Source organism: Ictalurus furcatus, chromosome 15, assembly GCF_023375685.1.
Source record: "Ictalurus furcatus strain D&B chromosome 15, Billie_1.0, whole genome shotgun sequence".
Classification (NCBI taxonomy): domain Eukaryota; kingdom Metazoa; phylum Chordata; class Actinopteri; order Siluriformes; family Ictaluridae; genus Ictalurus; species Ictalurus furcatus.
This window is the reverse complement of record NC_071269.1, coordinates 18,100,575-18,116,867: the sequence shown is the minus strand read 5'-3', so window position 1 is coordinate 18,116,867 and position 16,293 is coordinate 18,100,575. Positions and strand designations below refer to the sequence as shown.

The following is a 16,293-nucleotide window of genomic DNA, read 5'->3' as shown; positions in this document are numbered from 1 at the left end:
TTTCTGTGTGTGTTCTTCTCATGTCCATGTGTTCTCTCCAGTTTCCTCCCACTGTCCAAAAACATGCAGGTGGGTGGACAGACTAAGATAAATTGCCCCTAGGTGTAAATGAGTGTGTGAATGTGTGTGAATGCTGCCCTGTGATGGACTGGCATCATTCAGGGTGTATTCCTGCTTCACATCCGGTGTTCCTGGGATAGACTCCAGATCCACCGTGACCCTGACCAGAATAAAGTGGGTAAACTATAGCTCAACTAAAAAAAAAAACCAACCTGTGCTTGCATTCACTCTACTGTTCACTTCATAAAGATGACTTTCTTACTTTCACCTGAGGCTATCCTCATCCTATTCCAGATCAGCTCATATCTCTGGCCCACAGGCATGAATGAGACAAGGTATGAGGTAAACTGAATAGCTTTATTGTGACAGCAATACCAAGATCTTCAGACTTCGTTTTCCTGAGTTTGCGACTGTTCTAAATCAGAGTAGTGATGGCTGCAGAACAAGAGCTGAGCTTAATAAGATAAGAGATATCTACTGCAGCAGCTCAGGAATGCACACCTAATGAAAATAAAGTATGTCTCAGAGAAGGATTTTGTTTTAAGAAGAAAACAAAGTTGTTCAGAAAGCAGGCAGGTTTGTGCCTTCATTCAGTAAAGGCACATACATGCATTTTGCAAGAATTCACTGGTCTAATGATGCATCATATTTGAATCTACACATTTTAATTACATTTAGATGAAAAGCATATCTGTACAAGTTGCCGCATGCAAGTCTAGAATATTTTCATTGGACAGAAACTGTACATGGTAGATCAGATCAAAAGAACATAGTCCTGTTTAAAGGCAATTTCATGCAATGAATTTTTTTTTTTTTTTTTACTATTGCAGATCACAGGTTCCCAGCCCTGGTCCTGGAACACCACTTGTCCTGCACCTTTTAGTGTTTACATGCTTCAACAGTCCCAGTTAATTAGATGATTAGTTGAATTAGGTGGGTTAAGGCAGGGAAAACAATAAATGTGCAGGACAGATGTTAGTCCAGGACCTGGAATAACCTCTGGGAACCGGTGTAGTGACGGTTGCATGCCTTTGCTTTTTGACTTCAGCTTCTGCGCTTCTTCGGTATAAGAGGTGGTGGTGTATGATTAGGAAATGCTTGTGTCTTTTCAGGCTGAAAGAAAAACAGGACACATAAATCAGAATTGAGCTTAGGAAGTTAAATCTATTTATTTTATTATTTATTTTGTTAGTATTTTTTTACCTGTTGTAATTGGAAAATCCAACTCTGGTAGTCTTCTGGGTAAGTGCATGAGACCAATAGCGATTCCATCAAGTCTCCTTTAAAACAGCAAATAAAATTCAACATTCTGTATATTTTCCACTTCAAATGTAAAATGTTCCCAGGAGAAATTGATTCCATTTCAAAACAGCAAAAAATGTCCAAGTCCTTTATAAATGTAAACTATAGTAATGACTCACTTGATACATAAAAAAATTGCTATGTTTGAACTAAGTTGGATTAGTGATAATAAAGTTTATACATAATAGTTAAAGTAACTTACCTTATTCTGCTAACTACATTGCATGTTAGCAGGTGGTATGAATTTTTACAAAACTCACTAATAAGGAATATCACCATGATCCCTGTCACTACGAATGTTCACTATGTAATGGTGTTCATTTACCAAGTACAAGAGACACTGCAGAACATCATCTGTAAATGCCTGACAAGCAATGTCACATCATCACCATTATGTGCTTCTGACATACCAGCAATACAGTGAGCTGCAAAGTCAGCTGGCATGACGATCAGTTAAAAAGTGCCATAACAACTTCGTCAACAAAAATCTGACCCTTGGCTCATTGTGACCTCAAATCGTTATGGTAGCATGTTTATGAAGGACTTGAAAGGCTTTGCTTGTATTTTCTCATTTGTCAGTCGCTTTGGATAAAAGCGTCTGCTAATTGAATAAATGTAAATGTAAATGCTATGGTAGGGTGTCATGTATCCCTATGAAGAGTGTCCTTTAGTGTTACCGACATAAATAATGAATTCTCAAGTGTGGACAAATATTTATAGCGTCTTGACCTCTAAATGTCTAATTAATTTAGAGGTCTAATTAATGGTGAATATTTGAATTACCTGTAAGTTCGAATTCAAGTCTCCCATGCCGGGCAGATCTCTCCAAAGCTCTGATACTCTTCCTTGGCAGACGACCCTGTAATTTGAACTTGTAATCAGTTACCAGTAACCAGTATAGTTTTGGACAACAACATAACGCTGATCACACTGACCAAAATGTGTGGTGGTCCAGAAAAATAAAAACTCTCAGTGGTCTGGCCAGTTCTGGCAATCATCCATAAAAAGAAGTTCAAAATTTTGTTTTCTCTGCCTATTACATACTTTGACACCTCACCTAACCCTAACCCTAACCCTTTCAACAATTTATTTAGTAGAAAATGTTCAAATGTAACCATGTGAATGGGTTTTTCCAGGATGCCACATAAGCAAGAAAGAATCCAATTCAGCATATTACAAAAGCAGAAACATCATGGTTCAGAAACGTAATGCCTCAGATTCTCTCACCTCATATTTGACCCTGAGCCGCTGACTGTCAACAGACAGGATAAGGAGGTCCAGAGGAAAGAGCACGATGAGACGCTCCTGAGATCCCTGCAAAAGGCAGACCCACATATTGATAAAGGTGTATGTAATTTAGCTGTGAAAGAAGTCATGTGTATTTATCTGATTTCTTTCACTCACCTGTCTCTGTGAATTGCTAATGTGTACCAATGAGAGGTAGGCAGGTTGGCCCATGTGTTGGATAGGGGATCCCTCCCACTGCAATATTGGAGACCTCAGCAGGTACCGCTTCAGCTCCTCCCTCTTCCAGCCCTCATCACATGGCAACTGAGAGATTGAAAATACACTGTTTTTTGTCTGTCTCTGGCTGTGTTAGTATGACTGAACATAGCAAAGAGCAATTAGCAAAATTCCGGGAGTATGCAGTGTCTTGGTGTGTGGCATTTCTCCTCATGGTGGCGCATTTGAGCCAAGTTTTTCAAATACTATATCTACTGTAAATGTAGAGATCAGCAGGTCAAACACTTTACTACTATACCACCTACACACATCTTAACTGATTATAAAACATTTTTTCTTTCTATTGTTCACTGGATGGTTTATTGAGTCAAGTTATTTTTCACATTATGACTAAAGTATGCCAGAGTAAAAGACTGGAAAAACTTGCTCAAATAAAAACCTAATCATTTAATATGGACAATAAATAAGTAGACCTTAGTTCTTAAGATACTTGGATACTATTTATAACCATATTACTAAATATAAAACTAAAATATTAGTTTACTTAGCATCTACTTCTGTGTACTTCTGTTCAAATGATAGCAAATAAAAAATACAGTACCGTACTTCTCTGATAAAAAAAAAAATCTGGTAGCTGGTCTGATCAGCTATCAGCTACCAAAGCACATGCTGAGCTGGTCAATCTCGTATACACCATATTTGCTAAGTGCTAACCCAAATCCTACACTGTAGAAGTTATTTTTTAAGAAAATACCCCAAGTGAAAATAAAATCCAATTAGGAAATTTCAAACATTTACTGATCAATTTAGTCAAATAATAAAGAAGGTGGAAAATAACTTACCAGCTGGGGAAGATGGTCTACCAGTGTGACCAGCTCAGCCTGTGTTTTAGCAGCTAGTAGCTGTTATTTCTCCCCGGCAGGGCTGTCTTCAAACACTAGCATATAAAAACTACTCTTACCTGTTTCTCGTCAAATGCTAGCATATAGAAAATGAGCAAAAATACACTTCTCCTTAAATGTATCTCTCCAAATATACTTAGACATGCTAACCTATCAAAAGCACACTTCTACAAGCTTGTAGGAAATGTGGTTTAGTAAACTTGGTACAATATTTGTATGAACTTCATACAATCAGAACAGTATGTGACTTTGTTGAGACTGAAGCACAAGAGGAGATAAATGGGGCCTATTTTCCCCCTATTCTTTTGTAACCTTCTCCAACTGCTTCCCAACCTTTATTTGATTGAGGAATAGCTCAAAAGTTCTCAAATCTGTGTGCTATAGCTCAGACTTTAATAGTAAAGGCTCAGGTTTATGTTTTCAACCCTAAGACAGGGCACCCAAACTCGTACCTGGTTTTCATGTAATCTAAAATTCGGAATCTTGCTTATCCCTTTAAATGAATCTTAAAAGTTCACATACGTGTACTGACTATATTTAATAATGGACCATGTTGTTCAGTAAATGTATGCAAAGATATGCCGTTTGTGCGTTATTTCCGTTAATACATTTCACATTTCACATTCGAAAGTGGTCATGTATTTTAGCACCACTTCATATGTATAGACACACCACCACTTGTGAAATAATATTAATTTATCTACTTCAAAGTCAGGAAGTAGAAGGTTGAATTCAAGGGTTTTAGCGGCTTTACTTCCTTCCCTAGTGCTGACATGGCTGTGCGTGTATGTGGTGTACCAGGTAAGAGAGAGCACTGTGAGAAGGGCTGAGCTGCTGTCTGAGGGATTTGCATCTCCTGTCCTTTATGTTCTCAATCCAGATCCTTTGCTCAGCAGCACTGGCACAGATGAAAATCTTAGAGTCCACCATGGGCCCTATGCAGGACAACAAAGAACAAAAATGTCAATCTATTACTCAGTCTATAGATAAAGTTTTTCCATTGCATTTTATGGTAATGCTTTGACACAGGAAGACTAACTAACCACTGATCTCAAACATGTGTGGAGCACAGGGGTCATGCTGAGAAATCACTCTCACTTCAATTGCTGACAGAGGAAGTATGCCCTGCACACATAGAGTCAGACAAGCAGGTTTAACTAGAATCATATAAACTGGGAACAATCATACAATAGAATATAACGACAAATTACCACAGTATACTATTAGCATAAATCTTCCACTTCTTTCAGTCACATTTCATGTAATACTTATTAATCATAAATGTTGCATAATTTCTATAATATTTATTAGCAATAGTGAACACAGTCCTTGCTAAGATAATAAGCAGGGATGTGCTGCATTCCCATTACAGGTATTTGAACAACTATTTGAAAATGCTATTTTGTAATGTGTGTTGTTGATCTGATCTACAGCTAGAAATTCTGTGCCGAGTCAGAGACACAGCAGCTTGAGTGATTCTACGATTGGAGTGCCATTACATTATTATTATGTATTACTGATATTACATAGAAAAATATGCATGTAAATGTAAAATGTAAAAGACATTTTTAAACATAGGTAAAGTGCCCTTATTGTTAAGATAAGTAACTTATCTACAAAACATTATTTCTGCCTGTTTCAGCCCTCTTATTACAAATTTCCCTGACATTTAAATAATAAAACAATAAACATTAAAATACTTTTTTCTTTTGCATTATTGTTTAAATCCATTTAACATCTCATGCATGAAACCTTAATGTCCCACAAATGTCCCCTGAACACATTTACCCTTAGGAAATTTGGAATATACCTCAAGTCACATGATCAACAGGAAGTTGCATCAGCTGAATTTCCTGAAGATCATGGGGGGAAAAAAAGTAAGTTTTTTTTTTATTGTGTTTTCCACATTTTCAATGATATTTTGATATTGAATGAGGTACAACCTTGCTATGCAAATTACAGATGAAAAGTAAACAATTTAAGAATAAGAAATTATTAGCATTAAAACCCTTAATGTTCTTATGCCATTAGCATGGATGCTAGTTAACCACATCTTGTGTATTTGCAAATTTACTGCTTAAAAAAACCCCCCCAAAACCAACAACTCAGCCCTGTTACTTTCACTGTTATATGTGTGTGTGGAGATATATATATATATATATATATATATATATATATATATATATATATATATATATATATATATATATGTGTGTGTGTGTGTGTGTGTGTGTGTTTATTTAGGTTCCATGTTGAAAATGATACAAACAGTTACATTTTTAAGAGTTACAAGGGTTAAATGGCACCTCAATCATGGAAACACTCAGTTCCTGAATAGCACAGTAGTGTCCAAATCTGACTCAGCAAAAGCCTGACTCATTTCTGTTCAGCATGTTAAACTTTAATAAGGTGTTTAATAATAAGTATTATATCCAATCACATGATCTGCAATGTCCTTTATTAATCATACTTTTCACTAACTAGCTAGCTGGATGATTGCTAGCAGGTAAGGTTGCTATGATATTATATATTTGTTAATGAGAAATATAGATAACATTTCTTTAAAACTTTTTTTTTAATATGCAAAGACACCTTCATGATTTAGTATTGACTCCACTGTGTTTCATGAAGGATACTTGTGTAAGTGTTATCATCAACAACAGAGCTAGCAACACTTTATCAACTGAACTAACACCACTGATCCCCCACCCGTTTTTACAAAATCTATTTATGTAGTGGAAAAAAAAAAAATTAAAATACAACACTCTCCTTGAGCCTTACGTTCCCTTACGCAATCTGCAATCGGTTAACGACCGACGCTTAGTAGTGCCTACTCAGCGTGACTCAAGGTCCCTTTCCAGAACCTTCAAATTAACTGTTCCTCAGTGGTGGAATGAACTTCCAACCTCAATCTGGACCACAGAATCTGTCACTGTTTTCAAAAAACAGCTAAAGACCCACCTCTTCCGCAAACACGTAACTAACCCCAAAAACGCCAACCCCACATTATTTAAATAAATAAATAAATAAAACTTACTCTGGCTCTTACACCTCTACTCTGCGCACTTTGCTTTTCTAGAACTCAATTATAAATCTCGTATTGTAGCACTACTTGTATTGTTCTCTGCTTGATATATGGTTTTGCTTGTATTTCCTCATTCGTAAGTCGCTTTGTATAAAAGCATCTGCTAAATGAATAAATGTAAATGAAAATGTTGAGTCATTCCAAGGGCCTTTTTCCACCATGAGAAAGCATTTTAGTGTGCAACCCAATAATCGCTTTAATGTCTAGTAGGCCAATGCTTCCTGCATCGTTTGGCTGAGATAGTAACTTTATAGTTGTTTATACTACACTTGATAGCTCTAAGAATGGAGTGCAGCAGTTGAATCTAATTGTATAACAGGAGATTGTTTTGTGAAAAAGGGGGATAGATAAAACAACTGATAGCACTGATTCTCCCACTCATTTTCCACTCAGATGTGTTTCAGTGAAAAAAAAAAAAGAATCAATTCAATTTAATTCCATTTTATTTATAGTGCTTTTAACAATAGACATTGTCACAAATGAGCTTTACAGAAATCCAGCTGTACATTTAAATCCATAATGAGCAAGTCAGAAGTGACAGTGGAAAGCATCTCTCTGAGATGACATAAGGAAGCAAATTCATTATATACATTCTCCATGCCAGTTCTATGACTATTTTATGTGCTTGCCATTAATTCTAACGTACTGTATTGTGAGTCTAGAGAGAGTTTAAAAAACTTTTAATCAAAGACTAAAGTGATGTTATATACATGTTAGCCTGCAGAGACAGAGCTGGTGCCCCTTTCATGTCTACAATAGTTATATGGATTCTGTATAATAATGACTGCAAGTTGTTCAATAAAAATAGCAAACAGGAAGACTGGGTAAATTTGGCCTAACACTGATGTGTAAGCTACTGTACCTTCTTGACCCTTCATAACTGCAAAGTAGTGGGCCACATTTTGATAATGATAGAAGCAACAGGATGTCCAAAAGCAAAATGCGTTTTTGCAGAACCTACCTCATAGATGAAATCATGAGTCGAGTTGTCCAGGGCGAGGATTAATAAATGAAAAGAAAAAAGAACCAGATATCTTTCAGCCATAGCCTGTGGGAAAAGATAAGATTGATTTTTGTCGTACACACACACACACACACACAGATTTTTTTGCGTGTCATAACCTGTTGTTTCAAATCTTTTTGCGTAACTTCTGCAAATAGATTAACCCACAGAAAATACTTGGTTACCCTCATGTAGCCATTATGTAAAAACACTAGAGAAGAGTAAATGATGTCTCCATAAGCGTGTGCCGCTCGTCCCTCCCAGTCTCGGATTGGATGCGTGTACAGCTTTTGGTGTAGCTCATCTTTAGTCTGGCCCCACAGTACCACCTTAGAGGCAACAAATATGGCAAATTATTAGGTACACATGTCTTAATTGTTATACCTGATAATGGAGCTGTACTGTTATAGGAAGCGAAGTTGAAGTTGGCAAATTTGACCATTATTACAATATTTATTAATTAAAAAATGCCACATAGTACTTTTTACTCATTTATAGTTACATTTAATTGAACTTATGCAAAACAAGTTAGTTCCTGTAATGACTTACGCAGTCATTAAGACAAAAAAAGGTAACTTGTCATGTTACACAGAAGCTGCAAAGCCCGCTTTAAAATAAATAAATAAATAAATAAAATCCTCTGTCTGAAAATTTACAGCTTTAGCTCTGACTGTAGCAAAGCGCTGACACTGGAGACTCCTTCCAAAAATGCTAAATAAATGTCCTCTTATAGAAAGCTTAACCATATCAGCAATTACACATGGTTTTTAAATTAGTTTATAAACATCTCTGTGTACGTTGGTACTATAGAATGAGCACACTAATATAAAACTTGCTACTGAACTCCTGTCATGGCTGTACTGTTATCGAAAATTAATCAACACCTTCTGACCAATCTGATTTGAGAGTTTAACAGTGCTGTTGTTTAATACATTTACAACCCGTTTACCTCCTTAAATTCTAAAGTTTTATGGTACAGTGATCAGTTTATATTGAGTAGAAGAGACGTGTATACCAGTCATGCAGCATGTATATATTAAAACATAATACATACTTGTGAGTTCCTTTTCTGAGCAGACTCTTTTGCAGAGATTGGATCTGAGCCCTTAAGGGAGAAAGACAGAAAAAACATAGCAATCAACACACACACACACACACATACACACACTAATCAGCCATAACATTGAAACCACCTGCTAATATTGTGTAGGTCCCCCTTGTGCCACCAAACAGTTCTGACCCATGGAGGCATGGACTCTGCTGTGGTTTCTGGTGCCAGCAGCAGATCCTTTAAGTCCTGTAAGTTGTGAGGTGGGGCCTCCATGGATCTGACTCATTTGTCCGGCACATACCACAGATGCTTGATCGAATTGAGATATTGGGAATTTGGAAGCCAAGTGAACACCTTGAACCCTTTGCCATGTTCCTCAAACCATTCCCAAACAATTTTTGCAGTGTGGCAGGGCACATTATCATGCTGAAAGAGGCCACTGCCATTAGGGAATACCGTTGACATGAAGGGGTGTACTTGGTCTGAAACAATGGTTACGTAGGTGGTACACGTCAAAGTAACATCCACATTAATGCCAGGACCCAAGGTTCTTCCCAGCAGAACATTGAGCAGAGCATCACACTGCCTCCACTGGCTTGCCTAGTGCATCCTCGTGCCATCTCTTCCCCAGGTAAGCGACACACACTCACTCGGCCGTTCACATGATGTAAAAGAAAACGTGATTCATCGGACCAGACCACCATTGCTCCATTGCTCCATGGTCCAGTTCTGATGCTCAAATGCTCATTGTTGGTGCTTTTGACTGTGGACAGGGGTCAACATGGGCACTCTGACTGGTCTGCGGCTGCGCAGCAGCATACATAGCAAGCTGTGATGCACAGTGAGTTCAGACACTTTTCTATCATAGCCAGCATGAACTTTTTCAGCAATTTTTGCTGCAGTAGCTCTTCTGTGGGACCGGGCCAGACGGGCTATCTTTCCCTCCCCACTAGTATCAGTGAACCGTGGGTGCCCATGACCCTGTTGCTGATTCACCAGTTGTCCTTCCTTGGACCCCTTTTGTAGGTACTAACCACTGCATACCAGGAACACCCCGCAAGACCTGCCGTTTTGGAGATGCTCTGACCTAGTTGTCTAGCCATCACAATTTGGCCCTTGCCAAAATCACTCAGATCCTTACACTTACACATTTTTCCTGCTTTCAACACATCAACTTCCAACTGACTGTTCACTTGCTGCCTAATATATCCCACCCCTTGACAGGTTCCATTGTAATGAGATAATCAGTGTTATTCATTTCACCTGTCAGTGGTTTTAATGTTATGACAGACATATGCAATAGGAAAAATAGGAAAACCTCACACATGCCTACCTCTTTCATAGCATTTCGTAGATTCTTGGCAGGCGGAGAACGGTGAGGAGGTTCATCTGTCCCCTTGACAGGTGCCATTGTAACGAAATAATCAGTGTTATCTGTTATTCACATCACCTGTCAGTGGTTTTAATCTTGGATGATCGTTTATATATTATTATTATTATTATTATAGGAAAAGATAATCATACATATGCCTACCTCTTTGGTAATATTCCTAGCAGGTGGAGAACGTTTAGGAGGTTCATCTGTCTCATTCTTTAAGGAAACCTGCAGCTTGCTTTCTCCTAAAGACCAGACCCTGAAAACAGCAGATAATGCTGGAATTATGTGTACAGCTTAAGGTTACTTAAGAAATATGTCCACAAAATACTAAGATTATTATTAAGAACTTAATAACCCTTATATATATATATATATATATATATATATATATATATATATATATATATATATATATATATATATATATAAACCCTTTAGATTGCTATTTCCTTAGCTAACATTAATAATAACTGCAGCGTTAATGAACGTTATATATGTGTGAGTGTTAAATACATGTTATGTGTATGTTTTGATTAAATAATGAACTCAATTAGCCGGTGCTTATTCTGACATTTATTAAAAATAAGTCATATAAAATATCATGCAGTAAATGATGATGTTTCTAAATGTTATTGCACTTACAGGGTGTAATTATTTGAACTTGCCATTTAACAAATGAATTTCATGAAATTTCATGAGCATCAATGAATTATTGTCTTAATTACTTCATGTTTGAACATTGGTTAATGCCAGTGTTCATTATTTATTTAACATTTACTCAAAGGTCAATTAATACATGTGTTACTCTGTTACCATGACTCATGGTGTATAAATACATGTAAAATAAGGTAAGGAACCTTATGTTAAGCATTAACAAGGTCCTAAATAAACAATTTATATGCCTTGCCCATGTTCCAAACACAATCATCTCAACCTTTCCCCTCTTTATGGCACCCCTAAGTATAACCTCTGATGGTTAGCCTGATGTACCTCGCCATTAGCCTGATGCCTTTTGCATAGAAGCGTATCAGAGACATTAGTGGTATAAGCAGGTCTATTGTTTATCCTGAGGAATTAGAATACTTTGGGGATGATTGGTGCTGCTATGGGTAGCTTTCTCACAATCTCTGCATGTAGAATGTGAATGCATTTTTGTCAGTGAATTTGTCTATTTATTTTCATAGATTAAAAAAAAAATACCCCAGTCTGATTGTGAACTCGGGTCACAGTCTGTGTTCTCCCTCTGTCTCTGTGAGTTTCCTCTGGGTTCTCCAGTTGATTACTAATGACATAAAGTCACATTACTAATTAGCTGTCTCATCCTGAGCTACTTCCTCTGCTGTATCAGCATTGCCCTACCAGACAGGTCTCTAGACATAAGCAGATTATTGTGAGAGGGCAGTGAGGGGTACACAGTGACCATCTGACCCCCACATATCTTTCCTTGTAAGCAGCAATGTTAACTGATGTTTCTTTTCTGAAGTATTATAGCATTTCCTGTGATCCACTGGTTTAAGATATTCAGCACACATGCTAAGTGTTTTTTTTTTGTTACCCCAGGCATCCTGTTGTGATAGGTGTAAGGTTTTTGTTGGGTGCTGCTGGTTGATCTCTATCACTCTAACAGTTTGAACACATGCATTGTGTAAGCCTCTGATTACCTCCCAGCTTAATCCCTGCAGTTTCCTAATGAGGGGATTGATGCACCCAACCCTGTGTAAGACATCAGACTGCTCACAAATGTGTTACTCTTTCAGTTAGTCACACTATATTAGTGCTGCTTCATATGTTGCATAAGTAACTCTAATTAATTTCGCAACAGCACGGTTCCTATCAGTGGTGTGGCTGATGCCATAGACACACACACATGCAACACACTGGTTTTTAGCAGCTTTTTGTGTACTTCCAGGGCTTTATAAATTGGTTCGAGTACCAAAAACAAAGTGTCTTTTGCTAGCTTATTATTATGTCTGACCTTCAAATTCCCATCATCTCTTGCATTATTTCATTTAACGTATTGTTTTGCATGTACTGTGTGTTATGTTACATGGCTTCAGTAAATAGATGATAACACAAGGTAAATTAAACTTACTATAATCGTTTTCTAAGCCTAAAACCTCATTACATTAAAGTATGCATTAGGCAGATAACCAAACCTGCACACAGAGAAAAAAAGCTGAGCTAGGTAACCCAGACTAGATATATACGATGACTTTGCTAACTATATTGACACGTAACTATACTGATATGTAAGATTTCATTTGAACTTATATTAGCATCCTCTGGTAAAGTATTATGGGCAAATTATTTCACAGTTGGAGCACAAGCAATAAAATTCCATAGCCTGTGTGTGAACATGTTCTCCTCAATCAAACACATCAGCTGGATTTGATAGCTTTCCAATTCTTTTATTATATTACACCTACATACACTTAGAGAGAATGTAGATACCTTAATGGTCCTTCGGGCACCTCTCTAGGGGAACCCTTAAAGTTTCAAGAGCCTAGGAATCTCAATTAGCTAATAAAACTAATAAAACATTACCCCTTGAATGTTCTACATTTTTAAGTGTACAGGCTATATAAAAGGAGCATAATTAATATTTTTTTCATTTTGTTCTAACCAAACATTATGATGGGATTGGAAAGATCAAAATATTGGTTCTGTTCAGAGTATATTTGTTTGTCAAATTTGTCAAATTACTTAATTTGATCATTAAGCGAGCTAAGGTTTTGAAAAATCACCGCTATTCAATCTAAAACTTACACCGTGCTGATCTTATGTTGCAGTGCTTTAATAGGAGAAACTGATCAATCATACATTCTTTAGTCAGTTTTTGAACTTAGTAGTAGTTCTCACTGATACATGGGCAACTGGAAACTGGATGTCATAATAAGTCTAGACAGATTACACTATTTTAAAACCACACTGGCTTTGCCATGCACCAAACCAAATTTCCAAAGTTTGATGCACAATCTGACATGTCTCGGTAAAAGTAACTGCACTGATGGAAATTCGTGCTCTTACCCTGCACCGTTAATCTCCAGAAGCTCAATCTCGTCTGGACCCACATCATCGATTCCTTTGGTTATCGGGGTCACGCTGCAACATCCCATGTCTGCCAAATCCTCTCTTTCCTTTTGTTTCCACTCCTCTCCTCCACACACAGTGGCTTTTCCACTGCACTACACACCAAGAGCCATCTGCCTCTATGCAACAAACACCCCAACAACCAGTCTCACGCCCTGCTACTCAACCAGCCAACGGGAAAGGAGGGCAAACAGCTTGGAAAATAGGGATAAATAAGATTTAGGATAGGTCTTGCCTCAAAGTCTTTCTCTGGACAAAGAAAAATCGGCAGAAACGAATGTAGACAAATTCTGAAGAGAACCAAGCAGACGCATAGGGCAGAACCATGTGGTGCATGCTTTCTTCCTGTCAGTTTGAGCAGTGACGCAGCTGTGGCCAAGTTAACTTCCTCATCAAGTCCTTGACAGTTTCAGCATAAGCTAACTAGCTTCTGCCTCTGTTCCACCCTGTTTCGGCTCTACTAATGTAACTATTATTTAAATCCAGCGTGACATGCCGAGGAGATATACCTGTATGTACAACACTGCTCAAGTAATACCCAGATAAAATGATTACATGTTGGAGAGCCTACACAGAGACATTTGTGGTCACAACAACTTTAACCACAACTGAATGACAAGGTTTGTTCACTGTTGTGTGCTTGTCAGAATGTAGTGTTAGTGCTGCATTTGTTTGTCACCTAGTAGAAGAGGAAAATAGGTCAGTGGCCACATGTGGTTATACTCCTGCTACAGAAATATGGTATTCAAGGAAATATGGATTTATTACACTGTGAGCTTCCTTTATTGACCTTTCAGACCTGTAAAGTATTTAAGCTTCAAGAGCATTTACAGTTTCAACAGCACTGAAACAGAATTGTAGTAAAACATTTGAAGCTTTTACCTCACTAGCAATGACAAAGCGACTAATGGTTTTCTCTGTATACGCACGTTTCACTGACAGTGGCAAGCCAAGCTAGTGGAGTGAATGATTCCTGGGACCAGTCGTATGATGTTTGTGGTTTCACATTTCTTCAGTTCCCCACATGGAGCTTTACTTCCTACCTGCAATTACTTCCCATTTACTGTTTGATGTGCATATGTGGAAGAAAAACGTATTACTGTGGTTTCATCTTATCCTGTCAAATAGAGACATTATGAAGAAAAATAAAGTGGAGAATGAAATAGCAGAAATCCTTACATTTAAATAAAATAAAAACAACAACTTTATGCTGATAAATGTATTATTTAATTTGTGTTTAACTAGATAAATATAGCTACTACCGTTTTCCACCAGAACTAAAAATAAAATCGGGACAGTTCACACACAAGAGACGAACTACAAGCAACATGAGCAACTTGTTACTTGCTAGTGTGAACACAGGGTTAGTCATAGTCACAAGTTCAAGTAATAAGACCAGTGTTTGTCAATTGGAATGCTTTTGTTTGGCCTTTTGTCCAACCAGATATGGCAACCCTAAATAGGATCCTAGATATCTCTGATTTCACATTCTCAAAGATATTTTCATTTAGATACACAACTTTTTAAATGACTTTGTTTATATTATAAACTTCCTAAGGGTAGTGCTTCTAACACTGCATAAAGCCTATATGAGGCCTTCCTGACAATTGACATAAACCTACGTAAACATTTATAAAAGCTTATTCCACTTGGCATCAGCAGTATACAGACTGTTTTAGTCAAAACTTGAAAATCATGATGATTAACTTTGTAGCTCAGTGCACTTATGGTAGTTCAGAGTCAAATTTATTTATGTAGGCTTATGTAGTGTTAGTGTTTATACACATATCATATGTTATCATGTATTCAGTTCGTAGATGTAAATGGTGAATTCTCCATGCGTACTGAGGTTACTTTTGGAGTTCCACAGGGTTCTGTTTTAGGCCCACTGCTCTTTACTTTATATATGCTACCCCTAGGTCAAATTATTCGTAAACATGGAATTAGCTTCCACTGTTATGCTGATGATACACAGTTGTATGTTTCAGCGAAGCCAGAGGACAGACAGAAGCTTAGTAAAGCTGAGGATTGTGTAAAGGACATTAGACATTGGATGTTAACTAACTTCCTTCTACTTAATTCTGATAAAACAGAAATACTTTTATTAGGCCCACGTGTAGCTAGAAGTAATCTTTCTGATCACATGGTTACTCTGGATGGTCTTTCTGTTTCATCATGTGCAGCAGTTAAAGACCTTGGAGTGATTATTGACTCCAGCCTATCATTTGATGCTCATGTAGATAATATTACTAGGATAGCCTTCTTTCATCTCAGAAATATTTCTAAAATAAGAAACATATTGTCACTACATGATGCGGAAATACTAGTTCATGCATTCGTCACCTCTAGATTAGATTACTGTAATGCCTTACTGTCTGGATGTTCCAGTAGGAATATAAATAAGCTCCAGTTAGTCCAGAATGCAGCTGCTAGAGTCCTAACTAGAACTAGAAGGTACGACCATATCACACCGATATTATCAATACTGCATTGGCTCCCAGTAAAATCTCGCATTAACTATAAAATACTTTTATTAACCTATAAAGCACTAAATGGTCTCGCGCCACAATATCTAAGCGACCTTTTGGTTTTATATAATCCGCCACGCCTACTTAGATCAAAAGATGCAGGCTATTTGATGGTACCTCGAATAGTGAAGGCTACAGCAGGGGGAAGAGCTTTCTCTTATAGAGCCCCACAGTTATGGAACAGTCTTCCTATTAGTGTTCGGGACTCAGACACAGTCTCAGTGTTTAAGTCTAGGCTTAAAACGTATTTGTTTACTCAAGCCTACCCTGACTAGATTCTGTTCTACTACTTCGCAGTCATAATAATCTTTTTTCTCCCTCTCTCCTTTCACCGAGCCCCACATGAATTTATGGAGATACTAGAGATCCAGATCCTTTCTGCCTCTGGATGGAGCTCAAATCTTCTCTAATTCCAGACTGCTGGGACTAC

The 16,293-nt window shown here is 37.4% G+C and overlaps 1 protein-coding gene across 2 annotated transcripts; it reads right to left on the bottom strand.

Moving 5' to 3' along the window:
• Window positions 1–422: 422 nt before the first annotated feature.
• Window positions 423–14,329, bottom strand: LOC128618968 (rho guanine nucleotide exchange factor 6). 2 transcript variants are annotated; one of them, XM_053642712.1, is made up of 13 exons: window positions 13,273–14,329; window positions 10,402–10,501; window positions 10,201–10,263; window positions 8,871–8,921; window positions 8,002–8,145; window positions 7,775–7,861; window positions 4,772–4,853; window positions 4,527–4,663; window positions 2,767–2,913; window positions 2,590–2,676; window positions 2,146–2,221; window positions 1,264–1,340; window positions 423–1,173 (listed from the first exon to the last, which is right to left on the bottom strand). In XM_053642712.1, exons 1-13 carry the CDS (start codon window positions 13,359–13,361, stop codon window positions 1,105–1,107), a joined length of 1,209 nt encoding a protein of 402 aa, XP_053498687.1. In that variant the 5' UTR covers window positions 13,362–14,329; the 3' UTR covers window positions 423–1,104. The 2 variants fall into 2 exon arrangements, with proteins under 2 accessions (XP_053498687.1, XP_053498688.1); XM_053642713.1 differs by lacking the exon at window positions 13,273–14,329 and having other exon boundaries at window positions 10,201–10,301; window positions 10,402–10,491.
• Window positions 14,330–16,293: the final 1,964 nt, after the last annotated feature.